The 21,524-nt window shown below is 42.1% G+C and overlaps 2 protein-coding genes across 4 annotated transcripts in view; one reads left to right on the top strand and one right to left on the bottom strand.

Moving 5' to 3' along the window:
• Positions 1-1,125: 1,125 nt before the first annotated feature.
• On the bottom strand, positions 1,126-12,151 carry oclna (occludin a). Its single transcript, XM_064307122.1, has 9 exons — positions 11,825-12,151; positions 10,028-10,138; positions 8,924-9,626; positions 8,046-8,210; positions 5,782-5,903; positions 3,548-3,724; positions 2,759-2,930; positions 2,237-2,278; positions 1,126-2,127 (listed from the first exon to the last, which is right to left on the bottom strand). Exons 2-9 carry the CDS (start codon positions 10,072-10,074, stop codon positions 2,032-2,034), a joined length of 1,524 nt encoding a protein of 507 aa, XP_064163192.1. The 5' UTR covers positions 10,075-10,138; positions 11,825-12,151; the 3' UTR covers positions 1,126-2,031.
• A 4,482-nt stretch (positions 12,152-16,633) lies between these two features.
• Positions 16,634-21,524, top strand: part of tln1 (talin 1) — a 114,433-nt gene continuing 109,542 nt past the window's right edge. For all 3 annotated transcript variants that reach the window (XM_064308575.1, XM_064308577.1, XM_064308573.1), the window contains exon 1: positions 16,634-16,804. The gene's annotated coding sequence lies outside the window, so the exon portion shown is untranslated. The remainder of the gene's footprint in view (positions 16,805-21,524) is intronic.

The raw sequence follows: 21,524 nt of genomic DNA, 5'->3' as shown, positions 1-21,524 counted from the left end.
TCTGAAGAAATACCAGAAAGCAAAACTATACAAAGTGTCAGGGCCCACCATGGCCCCAGCCTACCCCTGGGTCATTGTTGCCTTTTGGATGTTGATGTTTCAGTGCCCTAAGCTTTGGATGAAGTCAGAAAGGGCAGTTGGTGACACTGAAGCTATGTAATGGGTCTTAATTTCCATGTGATCATACTCCGCTTCAGTGTTCAGGACTGCTGAGGGGAATGCTTCATTTTTAAGTCGAGTTTGAGTTGGAACAGCCGACACTGACCTAAGTTTCAATTAGGGCGACCATATATTGGATTTGAAAAAAGAGGACAGGGGTGGGCAGGCGTTATGAACATTGTACTCGGCCATTTGTTTATGTACAGTCTATGGATCGAGGAAAATCTATTCGTAGATTTTTTGAAATTTAGAAATCCCCTCCTGGGTGGATTTTTGGTCTCAAAAAGAGAGGAAGCATCTGGGAAAAGGGGGGGAGGGGGAAAAAAGGACATCTGGTCAGCCAATTGTAATTTTAACGCTTTTGTTTTTTACCTGAAATTTAAGATCAACAATTTCGCTCCCCTCACGCTCTGTCCAAACACACCTGATCATTGTGTTCAAATTTTAGGCCTGCTTGAAGAGAATGATAAATTATAATATATACTGGAAAATATTGTACTAGTAGTAGTAGTAATAGTAATAACCAACTGCTGTTAGTTAACCAATAATAAATGATATAGAGTAAGAAAAGTGAATCACCAGGTAGAGTCTCAACTGTAGCTTTTGGCCTTTGTTTCAGTGTCCATTCAGACCAGCTGATATCTCCAAGCTCACAGCAATACCAACCTTTAGTAATTTACCATTGTAAATTCCTCTTAGAGTCCTCTTAGAGTCCATTATATAAAAGCTTTGGGGTTGGAAGTGACCATATTTGACCCTTGACCCAGAAGTGAACGTGTCAAATCAGTCCTCCGGAGTGGAGTTGGAATGTGTTGCTTTTTCACTGGGGTGCCATTACATGTTAATTTACTGAGCAGTGGGTGCCAGGGAGCGGGTGTTGATTCTGTAGGGTACAAAAGCTTGCCCAAAGGAATCTCGCCTCCTCCATCAAACACGAAATGTACACAATGCAAACAGTGGCCTTCCTTAAACTCATCACATTTTATTTAAAAATCAAGTTTTACAAATGTATATAAAAAAAAGACTGTTCAGTTCTGGTAGTTTTGATTGTAAAATAAAATAACTACCAGTTTAGCCCGTTGGTAATGCTGAATTTCCATCTCTGTGCCAGCTAGGCTTTAAAAAAGAGTGGAATTCAGGCAAGTGTTGAAAGAAACCCCATAGTAAAAACTGAGAAATTAAACAACCTTAAGACAACCCAAGACTACTTTCGGTAGACTGACATATTCACATATATACAACATTCAACCTGAATTTACATATATGTTCATTTGTTTAATTGAAATAACATGTTAGTATGTAAAAACAACAATGACAGTTTGTAACTTGCATACACCAAAAAAGTACAAATTCAAAATATATCTTTAAAATGGTGAATAAATGTTTTCATGTTATCACAAATGAGAATATAAGCTACTATAGCTGAACTCTTTTGCCCAGCTTCCAACACCTCATTCTCAAGCACCCAATAGAACCTCCTGACGTTCCATCCATACTGTGAGCATTACGTATTGTGGAATAAAATAGAAACTGCGTCTGTATTGCAAGGTATTGCTTCTGAAAAATGATGGAATGGGATGAACTGGAATTAAATAAAAAATATATGCTGTCTTCTGACTAACAGAGCCCAACCATAAATGACTCAATGTTTTAAAGCGACAAAAGCAAAAATGTCATTTCCTAATACAGGTTAGAGAAATATGGATCTTTAAAAAAAATAACAAGACCATTAAGCCTAGTTAAAATTTCAACATTAAAAGGACAAAAAGAGGCGCCATCTTGAAGCCGGACTTCCTGAGTTTCAAAGCGTTTTCATCCAAAAAAATAAAAATAAAAGAGGAGCAATCCGGTGTGGTTGGGGGGTTAGGCAATCTACGATCTGTCAAACTCACTGACCCTCATCTTGATGTGGTTCAATTTGGCCTTCAGGTACTTGCACCTCTGTTTTTTCATCTTGTAATCTGGAGACTGTAGGACAAGAGAATGGAGTTGCATTTAATATACAACAGAGGCTTCTGTGATTAAAATGGTGTGTAGGGGCATCATGGGAGTTGTAGTACCAAGAAAAAAGACTTACCCTTTTTATGGCTTTCAGTCGGTCATATTCATCCATAGCATCCTGTTGACAAGAGCAAGCAAAAATAATTATCTCTGAGCACAGAGAACGTTGCGACTGAAACTAGGGGCAATAATAGAAAACTCTTAATATTTTCCTTAGCAATAATAGAATTAGCTTCATGAAATAACTAGTGGGAGTAGTAATCGAACAGTCATGTTAGTTGTTGCTGCCAAGAGTTCTGCCAATAGTGTCCTTGAAAGTTCGAAATGAAATGCACCCAATTCCATACAATTACTAAATAGATCTCTTATCGGTGGATTAATTAATGACCCTGGATCTTGGAAACAAGGGGCGCCTTATTTTAGCCAATCAAGTAAACAAAAAGCAGAAACAAAAAAACCTGCATGACACCAGGATGGGAATTTGAGACACACAGGTGACCAACTTTCCCAGGTTTGTTAGTTTCGTGCCCCCCCCCCCGCGCATACTGTGCGCAGTCAGCAGAGATGGAACCGGTCTGGTTTCCAGGGAAACGCTCACCAGGTACTGCGGGCTGCCCTCCTCCATGTCGTCCAGCTCCCGGTCCACCGCCGACAGGTCCTTGTTGATGCTGTCCAGCTCCGCCTGGAGGGCCTTGTACTCCTGGTGGTCTTTGTCAAACTCGTGCTTGTAGTCATTCCTGTCCTTCTCAGCGTAGATGGGTGGGAACTCGCTAGAACACACAGATGGATGGATAGATGAAACAAACTATATGCATTTAAATGCCAGCCAGGGGCACATATATATATATATAAGACAAACTTGAGACAAGTGTCGGGTTGGACATACTATTTGGATTAGAGCCCCTACAATGCTGCTCTCCTTTATTGATGGGGATTTGGTGTTCAGACCTTCTTCCCCTCGATAGTGACACAAAGCAATGACGCAGACAGCTCAGAACGTGAAACTGATCCAATGCTGTTAGGTCCTTTTAACAAAGACTTTATGCGGTTTATTTTCATACCATCGGAATAAAGAAGTGAACTTTCCCCTTTCTCAGTGTAGTTCACCTACTTACCTAGTTCATCTAACAATGGTCATATAATAGGTGCCCTTCAAAGCAGTTCAGTTCATTTGAATCATTCATACCTCCACGTTCTCCCAATTCTCCTTTACCACCCCCTTCCTTCTCCATAATTACTGTCCCATCTGTTATTAAGGCCACGTCCACTTCTGCTACATTCAATCCCAAAACAAACCCCCCCCTCCCCCCCAGGAGCTCCTTTGGTCTTAGTCCCGCCTCCTCCTTACCCCAGGTAGCCATAGCGACCCTCGGGCTAGCGGTCTTACCGGTCAAAGTCGTTGTCGTCCAGCTCGTCGCCCGTGCTGTAGTCCGTCTCGTAGTCCTGTCCATCGGCAGCGCGGGGCCTTCGGGCCCGCCTCTTTTTCGGCTTGGCCACGGAGCTGGCCGGTTCCGAGCCGCTGCTGAATGGCATGCTCTGCAGGGGCACCTCCTCCGCGGGCAGTCTGCAGGGGGGGGGAGGGACAAAAAGGACTGTCATCACACTGGAGCCAACGCCCATGACCTTTCACCTCTGACCGGTACAATCAAACTAATGCTTTCACCACTTTCAGACCAACTGCTACCATATTGCTGAAGGGGACGAGCTGAAAGTTCCATAAAGTTATATTTATTTATATTTTATTTACGTACAATTACGTTCCAGTTTTATATCTTGGTTCATTTTATACAGCAGACAATTTTCATATTTTCTTGTTTTGTTGGCATATGTGTAAGCTCTATGGTAAGCCTCATCATCAAATTACAGCATAAGAAGCCACAGGTACACGCATTAAAAACTGCACTTTCCCTCCAATGAAACTCAGTCTCATTTCAATTTTGATTCAACTCAAGTGCAAAATATCAAGACTGCCTGTACTGCTAAATTTCAACATAAATGTCCAGCCAAAAACGTGTAATTCACAGAAAAAAAATCATTTGAGACACCCTCCCATCTAATTACAAACAATAATGCCATAAGCCTGTACCAAGCTGCATTTGTGCTCAATGATCATAATTGTTTTCAGCTCAATTGCACCTACACCTCATACCTATTTTTGTTTTCACAGAGCAAAATAACATGCTTGTCACCACCATGGCCCCCGACTGCGTAAATGACATCGGTATGAGTTTTGAAATACCCAGTCTTATAAATAAGTGTGTCAAAACAACCACTGGTACCCGGGAACAAGGGCCCTAGCATCTTGCATAACCAAATTCCAGCGTGTCCTTAAGGAAATTGGGTAACTGTAAACATCTCGTTCTGAAATGAGACCTAACAAACTGTGACTCTGCGTACACAATCCAGCCATTCCACAGCTTTGACTGTCAAGCAATGGTGTCCCCGAAGTGAAGTTTAAATTAACTACTGTTCCGATGGAAAGTTCCAGGGGGTTCCAGGGGGCGTGCATGAAAAGGCCGCAAAAAAACATTTGGTTATGTTCTGGTTTGTCTACACGTTTTAACGAATCAAGAATTTGTTAATAAATTTGTGACAACTTGGCCCGTTCCACCAAAATCTATTTCACCACGACAAGTCGACAAACTGCAAAAATTTGCACAGAACGCAATATCATTCCCCCCCCCTGCCCATTTCCCAGTCCTATTTTTGACATGCTCAGTAAGCTACTCAAGTAGAAATACCAGCCGATCCAGTAGCAGGGTCACATGACCGGTTTCACCCTAAGGGACAGACCAGTATGGAGAACAATGAGAGAAACACTCTCTGGATGTTTACACGAGACACACGTACTCTTCTCTCAGGACAGGCAAAATAGGGGAGGGTCATACGTGACCTGCCGTACGTACACTGTGTGCTGGGGAAATGCCGCTTTTTCCTTTTTTTTCCCCTCTTTTCTTTAAAGCACCGCTAAGCTTTGTAGCTGAAGTTCCCAATCTGAGATTTGGAGGGTGGCGGCGCGCACGCCCAGCCCCATGAACGCTGGTACATGTTTCAGCTTGCACCCTGGCCCGCGGTGCAGGGCTGCAGCGTTAAAAACAGCGCAGCGACACCCGCGGCTGTCTCATACGTGCTCTTCGACAGGAGGGCCGTGTGCACAACATGCAGATCTCAAGAAGCATGTGGGAAAACCTGCTCTGATTCTGCAGCGAGGCAGGCTGCTGATTGGTCGGCTGCAGAGTGCGGTCTGCGAATCTAAACCCCAAGGCAGGAAGTAGGAACAGTAGAGACAGTCCCACGGAGGAACAGAACGCTGGTGTTCAGCTCTAATTCTGTTATCCGGTTCACCGATACGCAAAACCAATTCATCATTATTGTTTGCAGGGAAAAAGCAATCATTGCCCGCCGTCTGAAGAATTTCACGAAACACGTACAGGCATTTTTCAGTACGTGTACTGAAATTTGAAGCCACTTTCTGAATTAGCCGAGTTGAAATGACCCCAAACTGACCCAAGAGATAGGTTGCGAGAAACACATAAATTGATACGGCCCCGCCCCGCCCCGCCGCCCCCTCCATTTTCCACAAAGAAAGTTTGGATGCACAGCTGGGGAAGCCCCACTTACTCTGGGGAGTAGGGCGGCTTGGCGTAGTCTGTGCTGTTGTCGTCCAGGTAGCTCCGCGAGCCCGCCAGCTTCACGGGGTACTCGCTCAGTCCTCCTCCGGGCGCCCCGGACACGTTGTTTACCTGGGGGGGCGGAACACAGCGAGGGACCATGTCACCATGGCGACAGCACAAAGCAAGGAGGATCCTGCTCAGTTGGGGTTCATCATCATTTCTGTGGAGGGAATTGCCCTGATCTACAAGCGTTTCCCCTCTCCTCAAGACAGCAGCCTGTCAGAGAGCCATTACCCACAATCCATTGGTATCAGTGCGGAGCCTTACCAAGTGGCAGTGAGAAGCAGTTTAGGATATTTTGTATGAGTCTCCCCTACAATTGGACCCACAGTTTTCCAAACTCAGGGCAGATGTTAACCAACAGATCATTGAAACAGTGGTCAGTTGTGTGCCAACTACATCTCTATTTGGTAAGAGTCAATCTCTGGTTGGAAAACAAGCTACAAATTATTTGTGTACCAAAAAAATAAAAACTACAGGCACACATGCATAAATAGAAAGGAATGAGCTTGCCCCTGCTATCTCAGAGTTGTAGTAGCTGTAACTTGTCATGCAATATCTCCTTAAAGATTAAACAAGAATCAGTTAATGTCAGTATTTTGATACTGTGAGTCTTAAGCTTTTTTTACAAACTGGTAAACAGCATTTACATTTTTTGTGGTCAATGATTATGTTTTTGTAATGCGAGTGCTCCTTTTTTCAATGCCAACCAAGGCCATTTTTAACTTTTCTGTGTGGGAGCACAAACTAAAAGAGCCAGACCATGGCTCAGTACATAGGGTGGCCAACTCTCAAACCCACATATGAAACCCTCTGTGTGTGTGTGTTTGTGTGGGACAGGGGACGGGGGGGGGCGGTTAGATTCCTATCCGTGACACTTTTTGTACTGTGTACCTGTTCACCTTAAAAAAAAAAAAATAAATAGAGCCCTCTCAAACTGGCGGAACCGATCCCAAATCATCTTCTACTGCCCTCCACCCCACAGCACTGTTACTGTGGGCCACAAAGCACAGATGTCTCAGTGTCGGCTTGCTTTTTGCATAACCTGTGTAGTAAACAGGCTACGGGGAACCTAAAGCCTGCTTAAACCTGTTCTACAACTTTTCCCAATTCCCTCGGGCAATCTCACGTACTGCAGCCATTATCTCACGCTGAGATACACCGGCTCTCTGTGTGGAAACTTTGAAGATCCCAGTGACAGATTGCCAGACTGGAAGAATCGCTTTCATGACGATTTACAACCAGCAGCACAAATTTTAAAAACCGTCAAATTTCGCTCAATGTTTGTGCTCAATGTGCATGTCAGCCTTTGACTACACCAAGCAGTGAAATGAAATGGAGGACAACATTCCATGACTGAAACACTGATATTCTGTACTCATACTCTAGCAATAGAGGATTTCATAACTAAATGCTGTTCCTTGGTTTAGGGGATTTGAAAATAAATCCAGAACTAATAGATCAACACTTGAGCTCAATAAACACTTTTAGTATTTCTGCATATTCATCACAGACCACGACTGGGAGTAAAAGTCTTTGGACTGAACTCAACCATGCGCATAATGTATTCTTACGGTGTCAAAGAATGGCGGAAGTGAAACCGTTCCCGCTAAGCCACGCCCAGAAACTGGGCATGAAACTGCCCCCTCCCCCTCCCCCTCCCCCTCCCGTTCCCCGCACGTGCTTAAGATTCCGCAAACATGTCAGCCTGTTCCTGTCGCAACACAAGGACGGGGCTCCTGCTCTGCCACAGCACAGGTGCAGACGCAAGGACAGGCTTCTGTTCTGCCACAGCACAGGTGCAGACGCAAGGACAGGCTTCTGTTCTGCCACAGCACAGGTGCAGACGCAAGGACAGGCTTCCCTTACAGACTCCCGGCCTCATCGCGCAAAATCACCTGCATAAGCAGATGCTCTTTCCCTCCCACCCTCATGACATTCAAATAAAATTATTATAGATTTTCTTCAGTTATCATTTTTTTTTAATGATGTTTAGGAAGCTGGGCTTGTAAGACAGATATTGCAAATTCAGTTCCAGAGTGGGGCACTGCTCTCGCACCCTTGAGCAAAATACTTCATTTTAACTACTTCAGTAAATATCTAGCTGTATAAATAGTAAAAGATTTTGAGATGCTCTGGATTATAGCATCTGCAGAATGTAAAAGGAAAATGGTGGCCAGTGGTCTGTGGCATTGAAGAAGGCTCACTCACCCACTCCTCAATGCCTTCCGGCTGGGGCTCGCCCACTATTTTCACACGTTCCCACAGGATGTTCTCCTTTCCATGGCTCCCGATCTTCTGACGCGTCTTCACAGCGAAGACCAAAATGATGATCAATCCAGCGGCCACCAGGAACCCAAACACGATGGCAATAGCCTAAGGGGGGGCGGGGGGGGGGGTCAAATCGCAGGTGAAGGAGGAAGAAAATCAAACCCAGGGATCATGGTCAGTCCACCAGATCACAATGTCTTCCCTTCGGCCAACATAGGAGGGGAAAGACAATGATGCCTGGCCTTGGTTTAACATGACTGTAAAGTCCAACACACAAATTGCAATTTAAAGGAAGGAACAACCTGTTCTTTGAAAAAAGAATTAACTAATGAATTTGGCATCCGTTTATTTTAGAATGCCATACATGGACAAGGTGTAGGAAACTTAGACTCTTCTCAAATCTGAAACTGTTTCTTTTTTTTTTTTTTTTTTTTTTTTAATCTCAATTGGAATTAACCCCATCTAGAACAGGGATATCAAACTCAAGTCCTGGAAGGCTATTGTCTGTATCTTTTTTTGTAGTTTCCTTTCTATAGTAGCCAACAAGAAACCAGGAGAGGATTCTTGATCCAACGACTTAAAAACCAGCAGACACAGTAACCCTCCAGCATTTCAGTTTGAGATCTCTGATGTAGAACATTATTAATAAGCACTTCCCATGTGAAAACACAAATAGTTAGTCAATGCAAAAGAGGTGAATTGTGGTTAGGATTAAAAACAAGTCAATAATATCTGCTGGATCTTTATAGGACCGTTATTAAATGAAACAGGCTTCCCCCCCTAACCCTCCCCTGACTTGTTGTGGAGCGCTGACTGACCTCCTGGGGCTCCACCACGCAGTAGTGGTACAGGTACTGGTTCATCAAGACTCCCGAGACCTGCGGTTGCTGGTACTGGGCACACAGGCCCTGGAGCTGAAGGCTGTAGGACGAGCCGGTCTGAGCCATGGGGTTGACGGCCACCAGGTAGACGATGGTGGCTATAATCATGAGGAAGGCCAAGATGGCGCAGATGATGATGATGGCCAGGTAGAATTTCCTCGACCTGGCTCTCTTCTGCCGCGACACCAGCAGAATGAAGATCACCATCATGGCGATGAAGCAGATGGCCGCCATGGCGATCATGAAGCCCTTCCCCTTCCTGGGATCGTTGTAGTTGCCGCCGATCGAGCCGTAGCCGTAGGCGTTCCCCCCGCCGTAGCCCCCTCCGTACCCTCCGAAGCTTCCGCCCCCTCCATATCCGCCCCCGTACCCGCCTCCGTAGCTGTCCCCATACCCCCCTCCGTACCCCCCTCCGATTCCGCCACCGAAGCCCGACAGGCCGTACTGGGTGTCCCAGGCCAGGGTGGAGGCCACGCAGGCGAAGATGGCCACGCAGAGGATGATGATGATGACCGCCACGATTTTGATCACTCCGGGCGGGGACGTCCAGCGGTAGTAGTGCAGGAACTCATCGTCGGGGTAGTAGGAGTAGGCCGGCTGGGGCGGGACATCCCCCACATAGAGATCCCTGCTTCCATGCCTATGCACGGGGGGGTTGGGGGAGTTGAGAGAGGAGAAAGACAGGAAGACGGCTGATTAGAGGGGCATTCTTTAAGGACATTCAATTAATTCATTGGAAAAATAAATCACCATCAAATATATCCCCCCACTCCGCCCCCCAAATCATTCACTGAATTTCCAATTAATTCCCTAAATGGCGTGAACTGAAATGGAACCAACGCAAACTCTGGTTTCTCACTACGATGACAAAGCCTTCCTGGGCCTGCTCAGTATCTTCACCATACATAGAGAGAGCATGACATGCCAGTGAAGGCAGTGTAGTGCTTTACTTTTCAAATGTGGGGGCGCACATAAGAGAACACAGGTACAGTAACAGCAAAGAGCTGGGGAGAAGAAAAAATAATACATAAATAAACTTACAATTCATTGTCATAAGGAGGCGGGCTCCCATTTGGTTTTGAAGACATTTCTCAAATCTGGATGTTCTCACGTCCAATCTTATTGTACGGGGTACACTCTCACAGCAGAATTCTGTTTAATACACAAACAAGAAATTGTGTCAAGCTTCCAGTTTGTTGACATAACAAGAATATGCAAGAAATACGCAACATTATTTTGCCCCAGTGCTTGCTAAGTAGGTGAAATAGATGGAAAATATATCTAATCTTGAAAAGGTAAGCCATTTCTGAGTCTTAACATTAGACAATGCAATGCCTTTAATCCATATGCTGGCAAGTATGTAATATGTATGTAGTATGTATTAATTCAGGTGATTGCAAATGGGACAGATAACCAAACGGTTATTAAAACAGACCAATCTGCATTTAGCGCAGTTATCGCATGGCTGTTTCTGATGACCCACATGTACTATAAATTCGGCCTATTTCATGAAACGGACACAAGAGATACGATTCAACTGAGTAAGGTGTGGCACCTGCTTATTTGACAAGTGATTATGCAAGCGTGTATAGATTTATTTCTTGACTCAATTACGTAACCAATCCCCAAACAAATAATACAACACAGTGTCTGTTATACTGGTTGTCAACCCATAGGCTGTGTCGTGTTTTTATAGACTTGGAAAATAGTTTAGCTACATTTGCAGACCACACGTGCCACTCCACGCTACTGTTCTCATTTACGCTGGCTTAATTGAGGTAGCAGTAAGTCGTTTTAACGAAAAGGGAATATGAAGTATTTCACTTAACTGAAGAGCAAGTGTATTTCCTGACCATTTGCTCAAATGTAGCCGCTCTAAAAATCTTTTGTTGTTCTATGCGTGGAAGGTAAACACACAGTGTTTGTTCTGCGAGGCGTCGTTTCAGTCGACTGGTGCATGGATCAACTCATAGGCCTAATGACAAGCAATTTCTGAACAGAAATCTCGTGTAAAGACTAAATCTAAGAGTTGCATGAAAAATCCGTACAATGCAGAAACTTCGCCGTATTTAATAATCTAAAACTATACTTCCAATAACGTGGTAAACGATATGAGCGTGCATTGAGTACTATTGGCTATTAACTTCATTCATTTAAAGAAAAATAAGTAAACCAATGGCCTATTCCACACCAAGAATACGAGCCGATCTACTTATCTACGTATTCGTGTTCTCTAAATTGATATGAACACTCATACTTAAGTGTTTTGGGGGTATGCTTGCGACTACTTCAACATGAAAGTGAAATAAGTTTATTATGCGTTTTATTATTGTAGTGATTATTATTATTATTGTACACACGTTTAGGGTTATATATAGAAAATGTTGTGGTATTTTGTTTAAGACTACCCGAGGCTCAATGTGCTATTGCTAAACGTACTCCGATCAAAACAAAACGCAGGCACAGCCCAACAACTACGCAAGACGAATTTATGTAAATGCAAAACTTTTCGGTTTACATTCAATGCTAGGTTTGCGTATAAGTCCATGCCTATAGATGACAGTTTAAAAAGTCGTAACTTGATTTGCTTAAACGTAGTTTATAAGTTCCTTCAGACACCAAACTGCTTGACAAAGCGCGAAAAAACACTTCTGCTGGTGATCCAGTTTCATACAAGATCCATTTTCCCCCACAAAACTACGGAACCCTAAATAAATAATGTTAAATATATTTGCAGTTTGGTATTTGCTCCAGTCTTTATCGTAAACCATACTCCCCAGCTACGACTTGGTGTAATAATTTAATCATAATAGTTTAAAGTAATAAAAACAAACTTACCTGTTCTACGCCTAGTCCCCGCTCTCTCTCTCTCTCTCTCTCCTTAATGATAAGTGGTATGTTGATAACGACAGGCGCACCTAAACCAGGTGAGCGCATCGTTTGGACTGTATGCCCCGCCCAGGGAGTGGCTTTCCCTTAGGTGTTGACAAGAAGGTATCGAGCACAGTTCTGTGGTATCGAGTTGCACCACTTCTTCGTTTGTTATCTTATTTATGACAAGCCGGCGTTTTGCTACCACCTACTGTATGAGCGATAACCCTGAACAATCGACGGAATAATGCAGCAATGTTGATGTTCGGCATATATTTCTTTACCACGGTTACTTGAGGTGAACAGTGGAAACGAAAAATACATAATCCTAAACATAAAATACATAATGTGAGGACGAATCGTACGAGAGCCACAGATCCCGGAAGAACTGTAGCTTTGTTTCTTTTTATGCGCAACAAAATATATTACCTATATAATATTACTATATTTACATGTTGTAATATCAAAACGGGTTAATTGCAGCGTGCCCATGTAGAGTTAAAACCTCAGATTGAAACCCTTAGACCACAGAAGTGCATTGAACGTGGAACAACTATGCAAATCTGTGGAATAAGGATTAGCTGTTCCATTAGTAATATAGTTTTGTGGTGTAGAGCGGCAGTCCCCAAACTCGGTCCTTGTCCCCCGCATCCCAGAAATTTAACAAGCTGTTATTCTTTATTAATTAGGTGCTTTTTCTGTTTAAATTGATTGTTTCCACTCATAAGCCACAGTATGTCAGAAATAGCTATCCATGCCATAAAGAATAACATTCCCATGTTGATATTGTGTTTATGTTATAGTGTAAACAGTTGCATAAAAAGAGGTAAAACTTCAAATTAAAGACTGAGGCCAATCAATAGACAAAGCAAACGAAAATGAGTTAAACCTACGTTGTGTTAATAAGTTTAAGGAAAAAATTATCAATGAAACTAAACACCTGTTCAACAACCTAATTAGTGGCCTATTGATTTACCTCTGTCTTTCATTTGATCAAAAAATAGTTGCCTCTTTTTAGGTAATTGTTTGCAGTGTAACACAATAAGCACAGTGTACCACAATATCAACTTCAGAATGTTATTTTTTGTGGCATGCAAACCTGCTTTTGACATAATATGGTTTAAGAGTAAACAATCCCTCTAAACATTCAAAGCACCTAATTAAGAAAAAATATCTGCTTGTCAAAATTATCTAATTGTGATTGTGGTTGGAACGAAAACCAGCATACACGGGTGAGGGGGGGGGGGTGGTCAGGACCAAGATTGGGAGCCACTGGTCTAGAGGTCAAAATCCCACCTCAGCACACTGCAATCGATCCCGGATGCTGTCTGCTTATTCAAAATGGGCGCCAACATCAGGCAGTGGAAGAGAAATTCCGGAGTTAGAGTAGGATGGACCAGAGCAAAAAGGGATGGGCTGGCTGTTTATCTGCATGTAGTTCAGTCCGCCCCACCAAGGAGGTCGATGGAACATGCTTTATATTTGCACCATGAAGGTATACAGATCATGTAGGTCAGGTTCTGTTCACTTTGAGGATTTTTTCATGAAATGAATTCCCAACACTTTTGTGAACGGACATAATTAAAAATGGAGCTAACCTCTAAACTGCTTTGTTCTTCAAAGAGATTCAAACCTAAATGGATCGATCTATAGCTGCAATGATATGCCTCTGATATACCTACGAAATGTGAGACGTGTAGTTTCCAGTTTATACCACAAGAGGTCGCCATAATACACATCAAATCACATGATTGATCCAGCGTAATCATTGTTTCTTGCGCAATACACAGTACACAACGTGTACTGACTTTCAAAATTATAAATATAAAAAAATGCCCTTTTGGCACAAAGTATGTCACTTCTGATTGCTAGACCACTAAATGGTTGTGCCTCTGATGATTGGTTAAAATGTAAATGTCATGTTGCTTGCCCAAGAAACAAGGTCTCCAAAAGAATAATACCAAGTCTTCCTGCAGTCAGCAGTGTAAAAACTTTGTTACTTTAAGAATAAACAAAATCATTTAAAATCTAAACTGAACAAAATAATCCCAATATAATATCATATGATGCATTTATTAATGGTGCAATACAGTATGTGTTGTCTCTTGGGTGGCAACTCTCTGATGAAGACACTTGAAAGAGCATTGATGCATCCTGGGAAGTGCACTGAATCATCAAACCAACAGTAAAAACCAACAGTAACTATACCTATCAACCCATAAGATATGCCCATATAAAAATACTTAAAGTTTTGATCAATAAGGTATGTATCTATGAAATACTGGAAATCTGGCCAGTAAAAAAAAAAAAAGAAGGAGTTGCATGTCTAGGTCAAGAGGGAAAGGAACCGTTGACCTTGAATGAATGGTAAGATATATTTTCACAAATTATGATAAATGTAAAATAATAAGTTGCAAGCTCAATTCTAAATTCTGGGATCAAAGGGGTGGTTTACAACTTGAACTGAAATTAAACAGAAACTTCTATGGATTGTTAAGTGAATGTACGTATAGTAAAGTATAGAGTCTGTAAAAGTGGTAGTTATCGCTAACAATGTTTGCAATAAATAAAACTTATCTGGAAAAGAGAATCTTGTTACTACATTTGTCATTGCTAAAGATAGCCATGCTAATGAAGGTAATAATAACAAGAAATGATAACAGATACCTTGTTTTTAACAGTATTTTTAGTTTTTGGGAAAGTTTTCTTTCTGCCGACTACAAAACTTGAACATGTAATGTTATAATTCAGACGTGTAATGTTATTATTTCTGCACATGTTTTGCATAAAAAAGATGGTGGTTCTGGTGTTATCCTTTTTTAGTTAAGTATTGGGGACATCTTGAGCTTAAGCATGTGGAAGCTTTGAAATAGGGACATATCTCTAAAATGGTTGACAGGTAAGTGAAAGCAACTTTTCCATTGACACTACCATACCCACATAGCTAGAAATATGAATATTCACAATAGAAAAATAGGAGGAAGTTATGTATGTTTTGAGGATCCGCATTTTTATTCAGGGGCGAATGTTAAACTTCAGCAATACATCAACATAACTTAAATAAAAATGCAGAACATTTGCATTTGCCTCAGAAACAAAGGGGGACAGTCTAGGGAACTATTTAAAAATCCTTTTTGATGAGTTTAATGGTGTAATGTTATTTTCCTTAAATATTTCTGTACTATTATTGCACAATACAAGCAATTAAATAATTCATTTCTGATTATAATTTGATTACAATGTTGTTGTTTTTTTTCATATTTGGGAATAATCAAAAGGAATAAATTAGGCCCGATATGTATTATTGAAATGTGCTGTATTAACAGTGTGGTACTGTGTTTGATCTCAACTGTGGCTTCTCCAGTGAAAACATTTATTTTAAAGAGCACTGATGCATCCTGGGAACTGGACTGAATCTTCAAACCAACACACAGTCTTGTTGAAACTGCACCTGTCGGGACCCATAGGATGTATTAAGCAGAGTACAGAGTAGAGGCCTCCTGGCTGAGACATGTTACTCACTGTATCAGCAAGCTTCCAGATTTCCAGGATTTCATAGGTATATGCTGTATAGGTCAATAAATAAGTTTAAATTGGTATTTTAGTATGGTTTTATTTATATAAGAATAAACGAACAAGGACATATACATAAGCAGAAGGATATAAATCTTGCACATGCTAATTTTATTCAGCACTGTTTTATTATTTTTGACCATGTAGCTTATAAAGAATTTGGGGAGCTTCAAGATAAATAAATTTAGCATATTATCATTTAAAAGCTTTAAAATAATTGTATTTAACCAACATACTCGCCTCACAGACATACATGCACACACACAATTTTGTGCAAACAAAAATGACAAAGAGTATGTCTTAATACAGAGAATGTACTCCACTCATATGATACTGTTGTCGAAAAGTCTATCCTCAGGTCATACTTCTCTGGATGCGTTTGCAACACTTTACCAATAGGTGGAGATGTACAGACACGAAATTCCTCAAGAAGGGGAAGGATTCTTATCTTCTGTAAATGACTGTAAATTAGAATGTTGAATTCTGAAGACATTCTAATGTCGTTTTTGTTCGTTTGTTTGTTCGTAAAGAAACCTTCACGCAAAATCTAGTAGGCTACATAATCTTATAAAATTGTTTGGAAGATTTTCTGAAAGAAATTCACTCTTTTTAATTTCTTGGGAAAGTGAATTATTTCACAGTACTTCTGACGCAAGTCCAAATGGCATTATCTGACAGTTCAACAGAATTTTAACGTGATTGACCAGCAATTGCTGTCTTTCATAACTAGCTTCCCTTGAGGATGAAACAACCCCACCTCAGTTCAACATAACTTCTTCTTGTAATGATTAGTCAGAATTTACACGTTCATCGTCACTAGATTGCTACATTACGAGCGTGGAAATGGTCATAATTCAGGTGTGCTACTGCTGGTGTTATCCTAAATGGTCGTGTCATGCAAATGGATTTATTAAAATAATTTTGTTAATAAGTGTGCAACGTTGAAAATACAGGTCGCATTACGTCTTTTTAAATGTATTGTATCCTGAAGGTTCAGGTAAAGATTAATTGGTGTCAGTGATGACTTGAGTGTGCTCCTGAACTGTGCTCCACAATTTTAGGATTTATCAAATGGCTGTTAACGAATTCAGTTAATGTGTTTCAGGGAGTGGCGCTGCGCTTACGAAATGCGCAACTTGTGATGTCCTGTTTCTCACCGCCCCTCGTCTACATCATAACTTTGTGTGCACAGGGTTGGCGAAGGGTGGAGTTTGTGAGCTGCCTGTGAGGAACGAAGCAGGGAGGGAACGGGAAAAAAATCACAATCTGACATTAACCAGCAATTGGAACATCCCTTTGAGCTGGGGAAAGGGATTTTTCTCCGGTATTAAAACTTTTTATAGGAAAAAACATCGTAGTTAGAAGAAATAAGAGGTGAGTTTTAAAACCATTTGTCTGCGCAAGTTCTGCTCAAAAGTTTTGCTTGCATTGGGTGTGAAGTTCCTTCTGATGTTTAACATTAAGCTGGACTACACCGAAAACGGGACTTAAACTTCAATTGAAACGCCTGTAACCGTTTAACCATTAGCTCAAGACTACTATAAGAAAAACAATCGGTTTGTTGTCCATCGTCTTAGATGAATCTAAGTGGGGATATTCGTGTTTGCGCATATAACCAGTAACCCTAAAGTTCAGACTGTTACCAGACAGGAAAAGCTATGCAGAAGTGTAGTCACTGCTTGGAGGTGGCAGTCAACTTTTTTATGCACTACTGTTCATAGAAACGGTGCTTGGGACGCGTAAACCGGACGAAAACGAAACGGATAATGCGTTGTTTCAGGGTGAATCTCAGTCAGCGATGACCCTGGTATGAGAGTAACACGTGAAATGTTGGGGAAAAGTTTGATTATAAATAATTGTATCTATTGTATGTATAAACAAAGAGCAGTATTTATCAGGGAAGTCAAATATTTTTCGTTTGTTTAACAAATATAATTTACAAGTCTACATGTAGTTCACTTGCCGTCATTTGTTGGCACTGACTTACTGACCTAGTACTGTAAACCGAAATCTAGATTAGTAGCCTATGCTACCGCATGAAAGAACAGCTACCCTTCACATTACATGATGGCCAGACTGAGTGGGTGGGTGTCTGAGGGAAACAATGTATCTCGGGTAACTATAGTCAGCTGAACCTTTAACTTAGGCGTACGTGTTGCGAAGTCTGTGAAACAAACAAACAGACACAAAACAATGGAACGCCTCCTAACAAACATCGAAAATATATTCAATGAAATCCTCTGTTTTTCTACGTTGTATCTCCGTAGGACTATGTGGTCCAGTTTCTCAAATTAAATTTCTTTGACATTGCATAACAATAGGCCCACATGTACACGGTTACAGGACCAATTCTCTGGCTGTCAATGAAAACTATTTTTATTTAACACTTTCTGGCTGCCGATATAAGCTGTGGTGTCTGTGCTAAATGTTAGTCGTTGTATATTAAACTTTGTTCTTTGAGGTAACGCATGAGTTTGGTCTGTAGTTTTTTTTCGCCTGTGCTTCGACTTGCACGCATAGAAAAGTATCGTGTGAGCTTGAAGTCGTCTAACAAGCTTGGGAAATGCAGCCAGTGGGTGCGAAATTTGCGACGCACACCAGTCACGCTGTGACAAGGCGTGACAGGAAGCCAGTGGAAAAAAAAATAATGTAGCCGCGGGCTACTTGTTTGATTGTGACTGTTCATGTTCTAAAGTAAAGTAGTTAAACGGTACATTTTCCGGTGTAGGCTAAAGAAAGGTGCTTTTTCAACGTGTATTATCACGGTTACATATGAAAACGCATCTCTTGGACAGGAACGTTGTCTGTGTGTAGAAAATTACGAAGAAATGTTGGAAGCTTTCAAAAGTGTTTGTTGCAGTTACATAGTTTGTATCACATGTCGGTTTGACACTACAAACAATGTTATTTTTAAACAGATGTTGCAGTTATGCAAATATTTTGGACCCCCTCACTCAAACATGCTTCAAAATCGGTAGAGTAGGCATCTTTGGAATTTTGAACTAATTCGAATGGTGTGAATCCAAAAGGCATTCCATTAAATGAGATTTTCTTCCGTCTCAGAAAAAAAAAGCAGTTTTGTGTCTATCGTTAATAAGTGTGCCGAGCTAGCGCTTGAAATAAAATTGGAGAAAAGAAAATCACTGGAGTGTTTGAAATGTACACCCTGGGGAGAAGTTAACTTGGACATACCAAGCTTGAAAACATGTCTGTGCCTGCATCCAAATCCAGGCTCTGCACTGGCCTGTTTAAGTCTAAGTTTCCAGCGCATTTGGCTTTCTGTGCAAGTCGTCCTGACTCAAAGTTGTTCACACAGTTTTAGGTGGCATGTTTCAGTGTGGGTATTTAAGGGATTATTGGGACCGGTTTGGATAAAGCTAGAGTCTTTGCTGGCTGGGAGGATATGGGTATCCCACAATGCTCTGCGAGGCACGTGGCTCGGGCCTGAACTAAATCGGGGTTCCGCGATGGTGGAAGGCGGAGGGTGAATCCAGAAGCCTGGATGCTTTGATAACCTCCTGTGGCCCTAACGGGGGCTGCTTGGGCTGAGGGGGAGATGGGATGGATTGGAACATGGCCAGGTGTTTCTGAAACACAGCCAGATATGTATGACCAAGGGCTCGCTCAGAGTTTTATGGCCTCGATGTTCCACGCTGGGTTCCATTAACGTCTCACTGTAAGCCTGTCCCCTCATAAAACCCCTCAGGGACTCCTGTCTTCTGCAGTGTGAGGGGTAAAAGACTTTAGCCTATTTGATTATTTAGTCACACATGCACTTGTATTTTGCTTTGAAATAACCCCCCCTCCCCCCCCCCCCCACAGCCCAGAATGAATGGTGGTCAGTTGGAGTCATAGGCTAGGAAATGGAACATTTGGAATGGGGGGGAAGAAGAGAAAAATCATGCTTGGTAACTATACTAATACATGCTTGGTAACTATACTACTACATGCATTCAGATCCATTGTCTTGTTTTGACTTGCATCAGACCATATATATAATCTACTCATAGTTCTGCACTGAAGCCAAGGTAACACTCTGCATTGACAGACTTCTACTCCCTGGAACCATTTTGAACAATCAAAAATTGTGGAAAAACCTGATGAAACAAGTATTCCGTGAAGCATCGGTTGGAATGAAGGGAGTTTGAGGCCTTGGAATTTTGCTCAGGTATGCAGGTCCCCCTAGCTGACTGATCACCAGATTGTAATCGCTGGAGTGAATGTGCTGAACAGCAGAACGCAGACGGCTGGCCCCCAGTCTCCTGCCTTCCGTCAGGCCTGTTTGGCGGTGCGCGGTTCTGCACGCTCGAAACATTGCACGCTGCCGAGCGATTAATGACATCCGCGGTAACCTACATAACCGACGGGATTGTGGGATTGCCCTGCCTGGCCTGATGCGGGGGGTGAGGGGTCTGCTCTCATCCCAGCACAGCGGGCGGGGGGTGTGCCTATGGCCGCAGGCTTTTCCTGCGAGGGAGTTGTCCTCTTTTAGGCCGGTCGAAGAAGCGTTCAGTTCAATTAACATCTGACCACGATTCTCATTTATAAGCTGGAGCGTACGTTCACACTGGTGCGCATTTGGGTGCTGGCTTTTTAAGGTGAAAAACTGGGGACAGAACATTGGGAGCGGAGTGTGAGGGTGGTGTTTTGCGTGCTGCCACTGGTTCAAATTCATTGGCTCTGCTTTGGCCCCGTTGTTAGAAATGCATTCTGCATACTGCCAGTACAGGGGTGGCGACCTGTCAGAACGAATCTGTTCTGGCGCTGTATCATGGTTATACGACAGCCTGAAATCACAGATCCTGTTGATGCAATGCCTGGACCAAAGAGATGGCTTTCTGTTGATCACTCTCTGTACCCCAAGGCTCCATCCATGGGTGAGTGCCAAAATTAATTAGAGCTGGAACGTTTAGATGTCAATAACCGCTTTGGTCGATTGTACAATGCGTATGCACACTTGCTTCCTGGCACATAAAAAACTTAATTGGAGAGCACCAGGATTTTGGACAGAAACAAACTGTATAAAGAATGAAATATGAATCATGGTGACTGTAGTGTCTCTTGTGACACGTGAACTCAAGTTATATGCGGTCACATGGTGCTGCCAACAGTTTGAGATAAAATGATGAGGACGTGCTGGTACAGTTTGTGGATGTCCTCGAGGAACAATGAGACTCAAGGACCTAATACTTTCCAGTATCAGAAGAGGAGACGCTGACTCAGTTTTGCTGCTGCCTTGAGCCTTACACTGTGGTCCTATAATAACAACAGGTTAGAGCAGTGGTTCTCAACTCGGGCCAGAAAGGGCCGGTGTGGGTGCAGGCTTTTGTTCCAACCAAGCAGTTGCACACCTTATTCTACTAATCAAGGTCCTTAGTAAAGACTCCAAAGGTTGATTAGTAGAATGAGGTGTGTAACTGCTTGGTTGGAACAAAAGCCTGCACCCACACCTGCCCTTTCTGGCCCGAGTTGAGAACCACTGGGTTAGAGGTTTATTCACTTCTTCCAGAAAAAGCTCTGTAGCTAAATGAGTCTTGGTGTTTGTCCCCTCCTCTTGGACTTTATATATCAATATAAATCAATATCAATATATCAGTTATCCTTAGCAGAGCATACCTTCAACATTTACTGTAAACAAATTGCAAGTATGGTTTATTATACAAGCATTATTTTCTTTCCAGAACCACAGCTTTTGCAGTGAGAGTTTGTTAAAGTTTCTCAAATTTTTGTTCTGTTAATGCCTCTCACAGTTCAGGTCTACACAGGAAGCTGAGATGTCTGTTGATAAGACAGTGCCACAATGTTTTTTTATCTCAAACTCATCCTATGACGCGTGCCTTCATTGACCTAAATCTGCAGGTTGTCGTGGATTCAGTCAGATTCTTTTTAAATCGCAAGAAATATTAGCATTTGTACGAAGTTATTTGAAATTTTTGTGGACATTTTCAGCCAACTGTACAACAACAGTCATTATGTGACCAACAGTGCTGATATTATATAAAATTATATTATGTTATGCTGCAATATTGGAACACCACTGCTATTGGTAGTATTATGTCATTCTGTAATGTTGCAGTGCCAGTGCCTTCTAGGT

The sequence above is a fragment of the Anguilla rostrata genome, chromosome 14 (assembly GCF_018555375.3).
Source record: "Anguilla rostrata isolate EN2019 chromosome 14, ASM1855537v3, whole genome shotgun sequence".
NCBI classification, from domain to species: Eukaryota; Metazoa; Chordata; class Actinopteri; order Anguilliformes; family Anguillidae; genus Anguilla; species Anguilla rostrata.
This window is presented reverse-complemented; position numbering and strand designations above follow the sequence as displayed.